This window comes from Somniosus microcephalus, chromosome 27 (genome assembly GCF_052327205.1).
Source record: "Somniosus microcephalus isolate GS21.2 chromosome 27, FLI_Smic_1.0, whole genome shotgun sequence".
NCBI classification, from domain to species: Eukaryota; Metazoa; Chordata; class Chondrichthyes; order Squaliformes; family Somniosidae; genus Somniosus; species Somniosus microcephalus.
The window spans coordinates 46,364,024-46,377,564 of NC_141013.1; the positions used below are offsets into that span (position 1 = coordinate 46,364,024).

Sequence of the window (13,541 nt, forward strand, 5' to 3'; positions counted from 1 at the left end):
TGGGTACTAAGTTATGGAAAATAGCTCAAACAACCCATTTTCACTCACGGTATACACTTGCACGTTGTTTAGCTCAGATCGTGAGCTTCGATCCAGAGAACAAGTACAAAATTCACGAGCCTCAAGCAAATTATTCCCCTCACCCCCCAGCCCTGCCCCCAACAACTAAGTACTCATTCGCCCCAGAGATTGTGGGGCTGAGCTGGTGAAGGGTACAGTTGCCTACTGTCCGTGTTGAGAGCGGGCATCTCACATTTTGGGCCCCTGTCCTGATTGCGGAGTGGTTCCTCACACGGCCGCCTCGCTCTGGCCGACTCCCCTCCAGTAATTTGCCTCTTCAGCAAGGAAAGATCTCGCCAGCACGAAGCCCCGAGAAGCAGTGGGACAGCAGCGGTCCCCCTTCCTCGCCCGTGTGGCTCATAGAGTTATACAGCACAGAAAGAGGCCCTTTGGCCCATCGCCTCCGCACCGGCCATCAGGCCCTGTCTAATCTAATCCCATTTTCCAGCATTTGGTCCGTAGCCTTGTATGCTGTGGTGTTTCAAGTGCTCATCCAAATGCTTCTTGAATGTTGTGAGGGCTCCTGCCTCTACCACCCTTTCAGGCAGTGAGTTCCAGATTCCAACCACCCTCTGGGTGAAAAGGTTTTTCCTCAAATCCCCTCTAAACCTCCTGCCCCTTACCTTGAATCTATGCCCCCTTGTTATTGATCCCTCTACTAAGGGGAAAAGTTCCTTTCTATCTACCCTATCTATGCCCCTCATCATTTTGTATACCTCAATCAGGTCCCCCCTCAGCCTTCTCTGCTCCAAGGAAAACAACCCCAGCCTGTCCAGTCTCTCTTCATAGCTGAAGCGCTCCAGCCCAGGTAACATCCTGGTGAATCTCCTCTGCACCCTCTCCAAAGCAATCACATCCTTCCTATAGTGTGGCGACCAGAACTGCACACAGTACTCCAGCTGTGGCCTAACCAGCGTTTTGTACAGCTCCATCATAACCTCCCTGCTCTTATATTCTATGCCTCGGCTAATGAAGGCAAGTATCCCATATGCCTTTTTAACCACTTTATCCACCTGTTCTGCTGCCTTCAGGGATCTATGTACATGCACACCAAGGTCCCTCTGATCCTCTGTCTTTCCTAGGGTCTTACCATTCATTGTGTATTCCCTTACCTTGTTAGTCCCTCCAAAATGCATCACCTCACACTTTTCAGGGTTAAATTCCATTTGCCACTGTTCTGCCCATCTGACCAACCCGTCTATATCGTCCTGCAGACTGAGGCTTCCCTCCTCGCTATTTACCACCCCACCAATTTTCGTGTCATCTGCGAACTTACTGATCATACCCTTTACATTCACATCCAAATCATTAATGTAGACCACAAACAGCAAGGGACCCAGCACCGATCCCTGCAGTACCCCACTGGACACAGGCTTCCAGTCACAAGAACAACCTTCGACCATCACCCTCCCCAGCTGTTTGCTCAGGACTTCAAAACGCTAACGCCACACTGATCACTGCCACTCCCCAGGCTCGCTGGCTGCTCCTTACAACTGGGAAACCGGCTGGCTGCTTTTTAAAGGTTATTCAATATCTATTAAAGATAAAGATACTCAGCGGATATTTTATGAACGCTTTAAAAGATTGGCCAGGTTTTCCCGCTGCAAAGAGCAGCCTCCGAGCTCGAGGCTGCTATGGCAAAATGTCAAAGAGGGAGATTGAAGAGGGTAAGCTGTGGGCAAGGAGCTAGGAAGAAAGGGTGAGAGTACAACGGGGTGGGGGGAAAGGAAGAGCGGGAGCAGGCAGGTTAAGGGGGAGAGAGAAATGGTGAGGGACAGCAGTGACGGGGAGGAAGAGGGAAATGGTGAGGGGTGTGAGGAGCACCACAGAGGGGAGAAAAAAACTGAAATGGTGAGGGAAGAGAAGGGGAGAGGAAGAGGAAATGGCAAAAGAGGCAAGTGACAAAAGTGAGAAGGGACAAAGAGGGGGAAGGCTGAGGAGAGGTAGAGAAGATAGGGTGAATGGAGAAAGGGTTAAGAGCTAAAGAAGGGTTCGTGGATGAAAAGTGAACAGAACAACAGGAGAGCAAGAACTGAAAGGGTAAAGAGAATGCAAGAGGTTGGGGACATGTGGGTGCCAACAGTAAGACACACACCAGGGAATGAACAGCAGGCAGGACATGACATGCATTTAAGTTGTGAGCATTTTTTGGGACTGCGTCAGCTTTTCAGAGTTTTGTACGTTGGCATGCAAGGAGTAGAAGACGATAGAGTAAATAAGGAGAAACTGTTTCCACTGGTAACTGGAGGACACAGATTTAAGATCACTTGCAAAAAATCCAGGGGGGAAATGAGGAGAATTTTTTTTTACGCAGCGCGTTGTTGTGATCTGGGATGCACGACCTGAAAGTTGAAGCAGATTGAATAGTAACTTTCAAAAAGGAATTAGATAAATGCTTAAAGGGGAGAAAATTACAGGGCTATGGGAAAGAGCAGAGGAGCAGAACTTGGAGAGCTCTTTCAAAGAGCCGGCACAGGCACGATGGCCTGAATGGCCTCCTTCTGTGCTGTAAGATTCGATGATTCTACAGTTCTCATTGTCTACCACCATCTCAAAGGGAGTGGGCCTTTGGTGTAGCGGTAGCATCCCTGCCGCTGGGCCAGAAGGTGTAGGGTTTCGAACCCTGCTCCAGACAGTCCCGGCAAGTGGAGTCGGAGCTCCATCCAGCGGGATACTTGCGTCCGTGGGTGTGGGTGGCCCCCCTGCCTCGTATGGGTTGTGGGAGCCCGTAAAACCCTCCCGCCACAGGACTAATCACCCTAATGGCTGGTATGAAGATGGTTACGGTCACGGAAGGAGCGTTAACGCGGCCAGAAATCCTTCCACCACTTCGTACAGTTCCCCAAAGGGAACAGTGCGAAGACACGGACGACGACGACCATCTCAAAACCCTCTTCGCCGACTTGTCCTCATTGAACCTTGTCTTGCACATCAACTTCTTCACACACACACACCCACCTCCCTTGACCCTTTCGCCACCCAAAGCTTTGCCACCTCCATCATGTCCTTGTATTGCTCACCATCCACATATCCCAGCCCATCTCCAGCCCGCCTATCCTAATTGGCTGCACCTGGAAAAATATATCTCCCGCCCCCCCTTCCCCCCATAACATACTCAAACTCTCTTTCCACTGTCAACCCACGATGACAGTTTCCAGCTCCCTTGGTTCTGCCTTTGAGTCCCTCACCCTGTTATGCATGGTCTCCCATTCCTGCTGTTCCCTGTACAGTACCCACCTCTACACCCTCAAATGTGAGGGTCACACTGGGCACATAACTGGCCTGGTTGGACGACATCAGATCTGGCTCGGCCATCTTAAATACATCTCCCAGTCCACGGCCAAGTCCTCCTACTGCTCCAGAATCATGATGGAAGGCAAGGACAAAACCAAACTTCTCTTCCCAACAACTCTCACTGGGGTACAGTTCCTGGTGGTGCTGATTCTCACTGGTGCAGGCAACATGCAAAATTCGTGCTGCCTGCTCATTATAATGATTGGAGCACTGAGCTCAGCACTAAACGCATCATGACTACTGCCAGGATACCAGGCATTCAGCATCATGATGTGCTGGGCGTGGTCACACACCAACTGCACATTAAGTGAGTGGTAGCCTTTGCGGTTGCGGTACATCTCAGGATTGAAATGCAGCGCCCGCAAAGCCACGTGTGTGTAGTCGATGGCACCTTGCACAATGGGGAAGCCCAATATCCTGACAAAGTTAAATGCACGCTCCTCCTGCTTTTCTCTGTTCAGAGGGAACACAATGAAGTCCCTTCTCCTGGAGTACAGCCTCTGTGACCTCCTGGATGCAGCGATGGACGGTGAACAGGGAGGTGCTAGCTATGTCTCCTGCTCCAGACTGGAAGGATCCGGTGGCGAAAAAATTGAGGGCTACAGTGACTTTGAGGGCCACTGGCAGCACCGTCGCTGCCCTGCTCTGAGGCTGCAGGTCTGGTTCCAATAGGTGGCAGAGTTCTGTGACTACCTCCTTGGTGAAGCGGAACCTCCAAATTCACTGCTCCTGGCTTAAGTGCAGGTCGGAGAAGCGCTCTCGAAAGACTCGAGGTGGATAAGGCCTCCTTCTGAGAGCCCTCCTACCCCCCCTCCTCCCTCTGCGAGCAGCTTGTCGTCTTGTTTGCTGTCTCTGTTCTATCTCCCAGTCATGCTCCAGCGTGAAATCCCCCCTCTTAGCACCGGCATTTAAGGCCGGTTTCAGCAGAAAAATGGCGGCCGCATCGCTTCCAGCGCTGGCTGGGGACTGCAAGTAGAACCCCCATGACTGGGAGCAAATGGTCTGAGCAGAACCTTTGAATTCAGAAGGTCTTCTCTACTTGCAGCACCACTCCCTGTCACCTCACTAACTTTAATTAACTGTAGAAAGCTGCAACCATTTGCACAAACTTACAGAGAGCCTGTAGAAATCAAAAAGCAAGTTGTTGATGATCCCTTTGAATACTGCTGGTGGGGGGTCCCTTGCGCAGCTGAAGCACGTTCTGGTGTGCGTAATTAAGAGAGGGCGTGCAGTCAAGCGGCAATGTCCAAAATAGCAGTTCGTACATCAAATCAGCGTTTCACACTGACTGACGTGACGATCTGACTGATGAGCATTCTTCTGACGAATGCAGGCAAGGCCGCGCTACCGACCTGACCAAAATGGCGGCCAGCGCCGGAAGCGAGGCGGCCGCCATTTTTCTGCCAAAACCAGCCTTAAATGGATTTCATGTTATTAGATAGTGTGTTTGAGAAGATGGGGGTTGGTTATAACTTGAGACTACCCACACAAACTGAGGAAGCAGTGGGTGTGGTTTGGAAATCCAGAAGTTTCACATTTCCTCATAGGTTGATTGACCTGTGGCGTAGAATCCCAGAGAAGTTCCTTACAGTCCTTCTAGGTGATATTTGAACCTCTGTAAACAAGGGGATTGTGGAACATGGAATGCAAGAGTAAATCATTACGGAAAATAAATAATGGATCTGGGGCCTCCTAGGACTCGCCTGATCATCCACGAGGCGAATGTTTAACAGGCTGGTGTGAGGGGGGTGAAAGGGAGAGTTGATCTACGGGGATGAAATGAGGCGAAGGTGGACCAAGTATTTATGGGCCTTTTCTCGTCCACTATACATAAATATAATTAAATTGCATTTACACAGCGCTGCTCATGTACAGGAAGATGTTTCCGAGCACTTGACAGTCAGAGAAAAGGGATAAGGTGGACATCGAGCATGATGAAAGGGGAGGAGACTGGAAAGGCTAGAATAGGGTATCACATGATTGAAGACATTTTTGAAAGCAGGGAGGTCTCAAATGTGGAAAGAACTAGATAGAAAACTTCAGAGTGCAGCAGGGTAGCAGCTGAAAGACAATGGAGCGTGAGTCAAGGAGAGGTCTGGTGATAGAGGAGCAAATAGCGCTTGCAGGGATAGGAGGAGATCATTAAGGGAGGAGCAAGGCCATGAAAACAAGAGTGAAAATGGATGATGGGAGTGTGGGTCTTGGCATCAGTGAGGATGTGTTTTTGGCAAGCTGAAGCTCGCGAGAGTTGATGCAGGGAGGCTAGAGTAGGAGGGCCCCGGCGGGCTAGGGTAGGAGGGCCCCGGCGGGCTAGGGTAGGAGGGCCCCGGCGGGCTAGGGTAGGAGGGCCCCGGCGGGCTAGGGTAGGAGGGCCCCGGCGGGCTAGGGTAGGAGGGCCCTGGCGGGCTAGGGTAGGAGGGCCCTGGCGGGCTAGGGTAGGAGGGCCCCGGCGGGCTAGGGTAGGAGGGCCCCGGCGGGCTAGGGTAGGAGGGCCCCGGCGGGCTAGGGAGGAGGGCCCCGGCGGGCTAGGGTAGGAGGCCCCGGCGGGCTAGGGTAGGAGGGCCCCGGCGGGCTAGGGTAGGAGGGCCCCGGCGGGCTAGGGTAGGAGGGCCCCGGCGGGCTAGGGTAGGAGGGCCCCGGCGGGCTAGGGTAGGAGGGCCCCGGCGGGCTAGGGTAGGAGGGCCCCGGCGGGCTAGGGTAGGAGGGCCCCGGCGGGCTAGGGTAGGAGGGCCCCGGCGGGCTAGGGTAGGAGGGCCCCGGCGGCTAGGGTAGGAGGGCCCCGGCGGGCTAGGGTAGGAGGGCCCCGGCGGGCTAGGGTAGGAGGGCCCCGGCGGGCTAGGGTAGGAGGGCCCCGGCGGGCTAGGGTAGGAGGGCCCCGGCGGGCTAGGGTAGGAGGGCCCCGGCGGGCTAGGGTAGGAGGGCCCCGGCGGGCTAGGGTAGGAGGGCCCCGGCGGGCTAGGGTAGGAGGGCTCTGGCGGGCTAGGGTAGGAGGGCCCCGGCGGGCTAGGGTAGGAGGGCCCCGGCGGGCTAGGGTAGGAGGGCCCCGGCGGGCTAGGGTAGGAGGGCCCCGGCGGGCTAGGGTAGGAGGGCCCCGGCGGGCTAGGGTAGGAGGGCTCCGGCGGGCTAGGGTAGGAGGGCCCCGGCGGGCTAGGGTAGGAGGGCCCCGGCGGGCTAGGGTAGGAGGGCCCCGGCGGGCTAGGGTAGGAGGGCCCTGGCGGGCTAGGGTAGGAGGGCCCTGGCGGGCTAGGGTAGGAGGGCCCTGGCGGGCTAGGGTAGGAGGGCTCTGGCGAAGTCCAGCCTCGAGGTGATGAATGCACGTATGAGAGTTTCAGTGGGAAGAAGGGAAATGGGACGGAGGTGGAAGAACGCAGTTATGGTAAAAGATTGGATCTTGTGGGGAGGGGGTGAGAAGGGAGCGGAGGTCGGGTTCAAGCAGGACGTCAAAGTCTCAGACACCCTGACTCACCTTGAGATTGCAACTAGGGAGGTTAATGGATTCAAAGCCAAAAATAACCACATGCACAGGGCGTTGGCTGGAAAAGTCAGTGACAGCCCACAGTACAATGATGCTATTGTCAGCTACACTTCACACTCTACAGCTAAGGGTGGCAGGTCGACAGTGTCATCTAACCCCAGCCTAAAGCAATTAGCCCCACGAAGTGCTCAGAAACAATATACAAAACTGAACACAATCTTTCAAATCATGAATAGTGCAAGCAATGATCATACATAACATAACCTTACATGGAGCACTGTGCACAGTTCCAGTCTCCATATTAGAGGATATAGATGCACTGGAGAAGGTGCAAAAGAGATTTCCAAGGATGATGCCAGAACTCAGAGGGTACAACTAGCAGAAACGACCAACAGACTGGGGCTCTTTATATTAGAAGAGAGGCGGAGAGGTGACCCGATAGAGATCTTGAAAATTATGAAGGGGTTTAATAGGGTAGACATAGAGATGATGTTTCTACTTGTGGGGGGAGTCCAAAACTAGGGGTCATAAATAGAAAGTAACTAATAAAGCCAATTAATTAATTCAGGAGAAACTTCTTTACTCAAAGATTGGTGATAATGTGGAACTTTCTGCCACAATGAGTGGTTGAGGTGCATAGCATAGATGCATTTAAGGGGAAACTAGATAAATATATGATAAAGAAAGGAATAGGATTATGCTGATATGGTGAGATGAAGTAAGTAGAGTGGTGTGGAGCATAAACACCAGCACAGGCTGGTTGGGCCAAGTGGCTGGTTATGTTGTAAAACATAAAGAATGATTAGTATTAGAATACCCACCCACACTCACCAGTTTAGATATAATTTCCATATCTTCTAATAGAATTCTTATAGCCTTCATGTATGTTTCTCTGACATCTTGATTCAGTACTTCAGAATGCACTTTAGAACTCATCATCTGAATCAGGGAAATCTGAAGTAACAGGATTTCGCTCTGACTGCCATTTGTTGTGGAGTGGCTATCAGGTAGCGTGCCATGTCTATCCGCAGGCAATACGCTCCCATGGAAATAAGAAGCCTGGTTACTTTTTTCAACAGATACATTGGTTTCCAGAGAAATGTTTGAATCTTTCATGCACATGTCGGGAGAAAGGAAAGCTGCCAGTTCCTGACTGCCCTTGCTGGGCATCTCTCCTGCCAACAACTCCCTGTAGAGCTGATGAAGACACAGCCAGTATTTCCTCAGCATTCTGTATCATTGGATGACCATCCCACAAACAGGATTCAGGCTGGAAAAACAAAGTACTCATGGGATGTGTAACATCCAACTGGGGAAAGGTGTTGAAATCGCACAAGGCTCAGTGCTTGGACTTGTTATTTCTGATATCCAAATAATATGAAAGCTTATCAAATTTGCTGATACTCAAAGGCTAAAGGAATCAAAGGATATGGGGAGAAGGCAGGGACAGGGTACTGAGTTTGGATGATCAGCCATGATCTCATTGAATGGCGGAGCAGGCTCGAAGGGCCGAATGGCCTACTCCTGCTCCTATCTTCTATGTTTCTATGTTTCTAAAAAGGGAAAGTATTGGCGAAAGAAGATGCAGCAAAAGACTTTTATCAGAATTCAGATCATTTATGCATAGCAGAAAGGTGGCAAATATAACTTAACACTGGCAAACGTATTTTACATTAGTTGAAACATATACATGATAAGTATTCAACGAATGGAATTTAATTAGCACAGGGAGGTTTAGAAAGAGTGACTGCAGACTCATCAGGTTCAGTGCCTGTGCAATGTGGTGAGGGAATGAGAATGTCAGGACAGATAAAATAGCAACTTGTACAGGACAGGTCTCTGGAGATTATGCGAAGGTACAAGTCAGACTATACTTGTAATATGGTCAATTCTGGTCACTAACCCCAGGGAAGCATATAGGGGGCAGAGAAGAGCAACAAAACTGATCCCAACTGCAAAAGGGGTGAAACCTGAGGAAAGATTTCAGAAGCTCAAGCTCTGAAACTTGGAAATAAGGGTAAGGGGACCTCACTGAGATATATGAAACATTAAATACTTTAAAATAAACTCGGATTACTTCATATTAACCTAGGGAAGACCAGAGACAAATCAGTGAAAATTAAATATAAAAACAGATATTGAGGAGATCCTCTTTACTCATCAGAGTCATTGTATGGGGTGCTGGGCCGGGGAGGGAGGGAGCGGGCCGGGCCGGGGAAGGAGGGTGCGGGTTCGGGGAGGGAGGGGCCGGGCCGGGGAAGGAGGGTGCGGGTTCGGGGAGGGAGGGAGCGGGCCGGGCCGGGGAAGGAGGGTGCGGGTTCGGGGAGTCCAGCGGCCTTGTGTGTTGATGGAACTTCAGATCTGCAAAAAATCAACACAAGGAGATTACATTAAACACACTGATTGGCCGCCCACCGAGCCCCGAGCCCGAGCCCCCGCCCGCTCCCCCCGGGAGGACAAACCTGAACAGCGGCGGCTCAACCCAACGCGCATGCGCACAATGCGGCGTTTCAAATGGATCCGGCGCCAAGCGCAAGAACTGACAGTGGGAGGGGCCAAGGGAGAAGGAGGGGCCGGATGGAGGGGGCGGGGCCAAGGGAGAGGGAGGGGCCAAGGGAGAGGGAGGGGCCGGATGGAGGGGGAGGGGCCAAGGGAGAGGGAGGGGCCAGATGGAGGAGGGGGGCCCAAGGGAGAGGGAGGGGCCAGATGGAGGGGGAGGGGCCAAGGGAGAGGGAGGGGCCGGATGGAGGAGGGGGGCCCAAGGAGAGGGAGGGGCCGGATGGAGGGGGAGGGGCCAAGGGAGAGGGAGGGGCCGGATGGAGGGGGAGGGGGGCCAAGGGAGAGGGAGGGGCCGGATGGAGGGGTGGGGGCCATGGGAGAGGGAGGGGCCGGATGGAGGGGGATGGGCCAAGGGAGAGGGCGGGGGCCGGATGGAGGAGGGGGCCAAGGGAGAGGGAGGGGCTGGATGGAGGGGGAGGGGCAAAGGGAGAGGGAGGGGCCCGGATGGAGGGGGGGGCAAGGGAGAGGGCAGGGCCAAGGGAGAGGGAGGGGCCGGATGGAAGAGGGGGGCCAAGGGAGGGGAGGAAGGAAGAAAGACTTGCATTTCTGTAGCACCTTTCATGACCACCGGACATCTCAAAGCACTTTACAGCCAATGCAGTACTCCTTGAAGTACAGTCACTGTTGTAATGTGGGAAACACGGCAGCCAATTTGCGCACGAGCAAGCTCCCACAAACAGCAGTGTGATGATGGCCAGATAAACTGTTTTTGTTATGCTGGTTGAGGGATAAATATTGGCCAGGACACTGGTGATAACCTCCCCCTGCTCTTCTTCGAAACAGTGCCATGCGATCTTTTACATCCACCGGACGAGAAGCAGACGGGGCCTCGGTTTAATGTCTCATCCGAAAGACGGCACCTTATAATCCATCTGCCATGTTCTCGCCCACTCACTGAGCCTGTCGAGATCCCCTTGAAGCCTCTTCACATCTGACACTGCCACCTAGCTTTATGTCATCAGCAAATTTGGAAATGTTACATTTAGTCCCCTCATCCAAATCATTGATATAGATTGTGAATAGCTGGGGTCCAAGCACCGATCCTTGCGGTACCCCACTAGTCACAGCCTGCCATCCTGAAAAAGACCCGTTTATCCCTACTCTTTGTTTTCTGTCTGTTAACCAATTCTCAATCCATGCTAGTAAATTACCCCCAATTCTATGTGCCCTAATTTTTCTTCACCAACTTCTTGTGTGGGACCTTATTGAAGGCCTTCTGAAAATCCAAATACACCACATCTACCGGTTCCCCCTTTGTCTACTCCACTAGTTACATCCTCAAAGAACTTCCATAGGTTTGTCAAACAGGACTTCCCTTTCATAAATCCATGTTGACTCTGCCAATCTTACTATTAGTTTCTAAGTGCCCAGTTATTGCATCCTTTATAATAGATTCCAGCATTTTCCCCAACTACTGATGTGAGGCTAACAGGTCTGTAGTTCCCCGTTTCTCTCTCCCTCCTTTCTTAAATAGCAGGGTTACATTTGCTATCCTCCAAATCTGCAGGAATCGTTCCAGAATCTATAGAATTTTGGAAGATGACAACCAATGCGTCCACTATCCACGGTGGCATAGTGGTTAGCACTGTTGCCTCACAGCGCCAGGGACCCGGGTTCGAATCCGGCCTCGGGTGACTGTCTGTGTGGAGTTTGCACATTCTCCCCGTGTTTGCGTGGGTTTCCTCCGGGTGCTCCGGTTTCCTCCCACAGTCCAAAGATGTGCGGGTTAGGTTGATTGGCTATGATAAATTGACCCTTAGTGTTAGGAGGATTAAATACGTGGGGTTGCGGGGATAGGGTGGGATAGGTGTTGATGTAGGGGTTACAGGGATCGGGTGGGACATGTGTCGGTGCAGGCTCGATGGGCCGAAATGGCCTCTATCTGCACTGTGGGGTTTCTGTTCTGTTCTGTTCTGTTCTATCCCAATGGCCACCTCTTTCAAAACCCTAGGATGTAGGTCATCCGGTCCTTGAGATTTATCGACTTTTAGTCCCATTAATTTTGCTAGTACTGTTTTTTTACTAATAATAATTTCTTTAAGTTTCTCATTCTCGACATACCCTTGGTTTTCTCGTATTTTTGGGAGGTTTTTTGTGTCTTCCTCCGTAAAGACAGAAACAAAGTATTTATTTAATTTCTCTGCCATTTCCTCATTCCCCATTATAAATTCTCCTGTCTCTGACTGTAAAGGACCTACATTTACCTTTGCCAGTCTTTTCCTTTTCACATATCTATAGAAGATTTTACAATCCGTTTTTATATTTTTCGCTAGTTTGTGCTCATATTCCATTTTCCCTTTATCAATTTCTTGGTCCCCCTTTGCTGATTTCTAAAAAAATCCCAATCCTCAGGCTGACTGCTTTTTCTGGCAACTTTATAAGCTTCCTCCTTTGACTTAATACTAGCTTTAATTTCTTTTGTTAGCCCTGGTGGATCACTTTTCCTTTTGGGTTTTTATGCCCTAGAGGAATATATGTTTGTTGCAAATTATGCATTATTTCCTTGAATGTATGTCCACCTTCATACCTTTTAGTGTAGTCTCCCAATCTACCATGGCCAACTTGTCCCTCATACCCTTGTAGTTTCCTCTGTTTAGATTAAAGACCTTAGTTTCAGATTGGACTACATCACTCTCAAACTTAATATAAAATTAAATCATATTATGGTCACTTGTCCCTAAAGGCCCCTTTACCACAAGATTATTGATTAGCCCTTTCTCATTACACAGTACCAGATCCAGAATAGCCTGTTCCCTGGTTGGTTCCTCCACATACTGATCCAGGAAACCATCTCGCATGCATTCCAAGAATTCGTCCTCCACACCATTAGTGGTAATTTGATTTGCCCAGTCAATATATAGATTAAAGTCTCCTATGATTACCGTATTGCCCTTGTTACATGCACTTCTAATCTCTTGATTGATACTGTGCCCTACATTACCATTACTGTTTGGTGGCCTATACACAACTCCCACCAATGTTTGCCACCCTTTGCTGTTTCTTAGCTCCACCAAACTGATTCCAGTTAAACATCACGATGCTACCAACTGAGCCACAGGAAGGGGAGGAGCCAGGGATGGGGGAGCAGAGGAAGGGGGGGAGCCAAAAGGAGGGGCGGGGCTGAGGGATGGGGGAGCAGCGGGAGAGGAGCCAGAGAGGAGCCAGAGAGGGGGAGGGGAGGGGAGAGGGAAGAGAGGAGCCGGAGTGATATGGGGAGGTGGGGGGAAGATAGAAGCTGGTTATGTGGAGGAGGGGGCAGCGAAGTCAAAGCAATACTGAAGAGAGGAGGGGAGGGGGTACTAGAACCATGGGTGAGGGGAAGTGGGGGGTTTATTTATTTTTAGTTGATGAGCTACATTCACTCTGCGCTGGTCTATAAATATATACAGTGTCTCCAATATGTGGGTCTCTCACTGGGCCATTGCAATTTCAGCTCCATCCCAAGGTGAACGCAATTCGTTGAACTTCGTGTTGCACATGAGGTGAAGCCTTGCTTCAGAATCACAGAAATCACAGAAACCCCACAGTGCAGATAGAGGCCATTTCGGCCCATCGAGCCTGCACCGACACATATCCCACCCGATCCCCGTAACCCCACGTATTTAATCCCCCTAACACTAAGGGTCAATTTATCATAGCCAATCAACCTAACCCGCACATCTTTGGACTGTGGGAGGAAACCGGAGCACCCGGAGGAAACCCACGCAAACACGGAATGTGCAAACTCCACACAGACAGTCACCCGAGGCCGGATTCGAACCCGGGTCCCTGGCGCTGTGAGGCAAACAGTGCTAACCACTATGCCACCGTGCTGCACTAATTTTACTTGGTGAGCCTGTGTTCAGTCAAACCTACCCCATTAGTGTTCAAATACTTTACCCAGAGTAAGACTTTCTCGAGTTACGTATCGGAGTTGTACCTTCATGTATTTTAATGTCCCTTTGCATGTAGTGAACGAACTGATACATTTGGTATGATTTATATGCAACACCTTCCAACTCAGGAAAATGTTGTGCCAGGAACATGGCTTTTCCTCATGCAAAAGGAGCTCCTCAGGCAAGTTGGGGAACTCTTATTTCTGGATCAGGGTGACTGCTGTGTGGACAGTCCAATGGAGGCCTCAGCTTGGCAATCCGGTGCTCCTGGGAACTGG

General features: G+C 51.2%; 1 protein-coding gene across 1 annotated transcript in view; it reads right to left on the reverse strand.

Annotated features, from left to right (window-relative positions):
* The window catches only part of lins1 (lines homolog 1), a 55,274-nt gene extending 45,929 nt beyond the window's left edge, over positions 1–9,345 (reverse strand). Inside the window, exons 1-2 of the mRNA XM_085968924.1 lie at positions 9,292–9,345; positions 7,661–9,190 (exon numbers count right to left, since the gene is read on the reverse strand). Of these exons, the coding sequence (XP_085825050.1) occupies positions 7,661–8,059 (399 nt within the window). The 5' untranslated portion in view covers positions 8,060–9,190; positions 9,292–9,345. The remainder of the gene's footprint in view (positions 1–7,660; positions 9,191–9,291) is intronic.
* Positions 9,346–13,541: the final 4,196 nt, after the last annotated feature.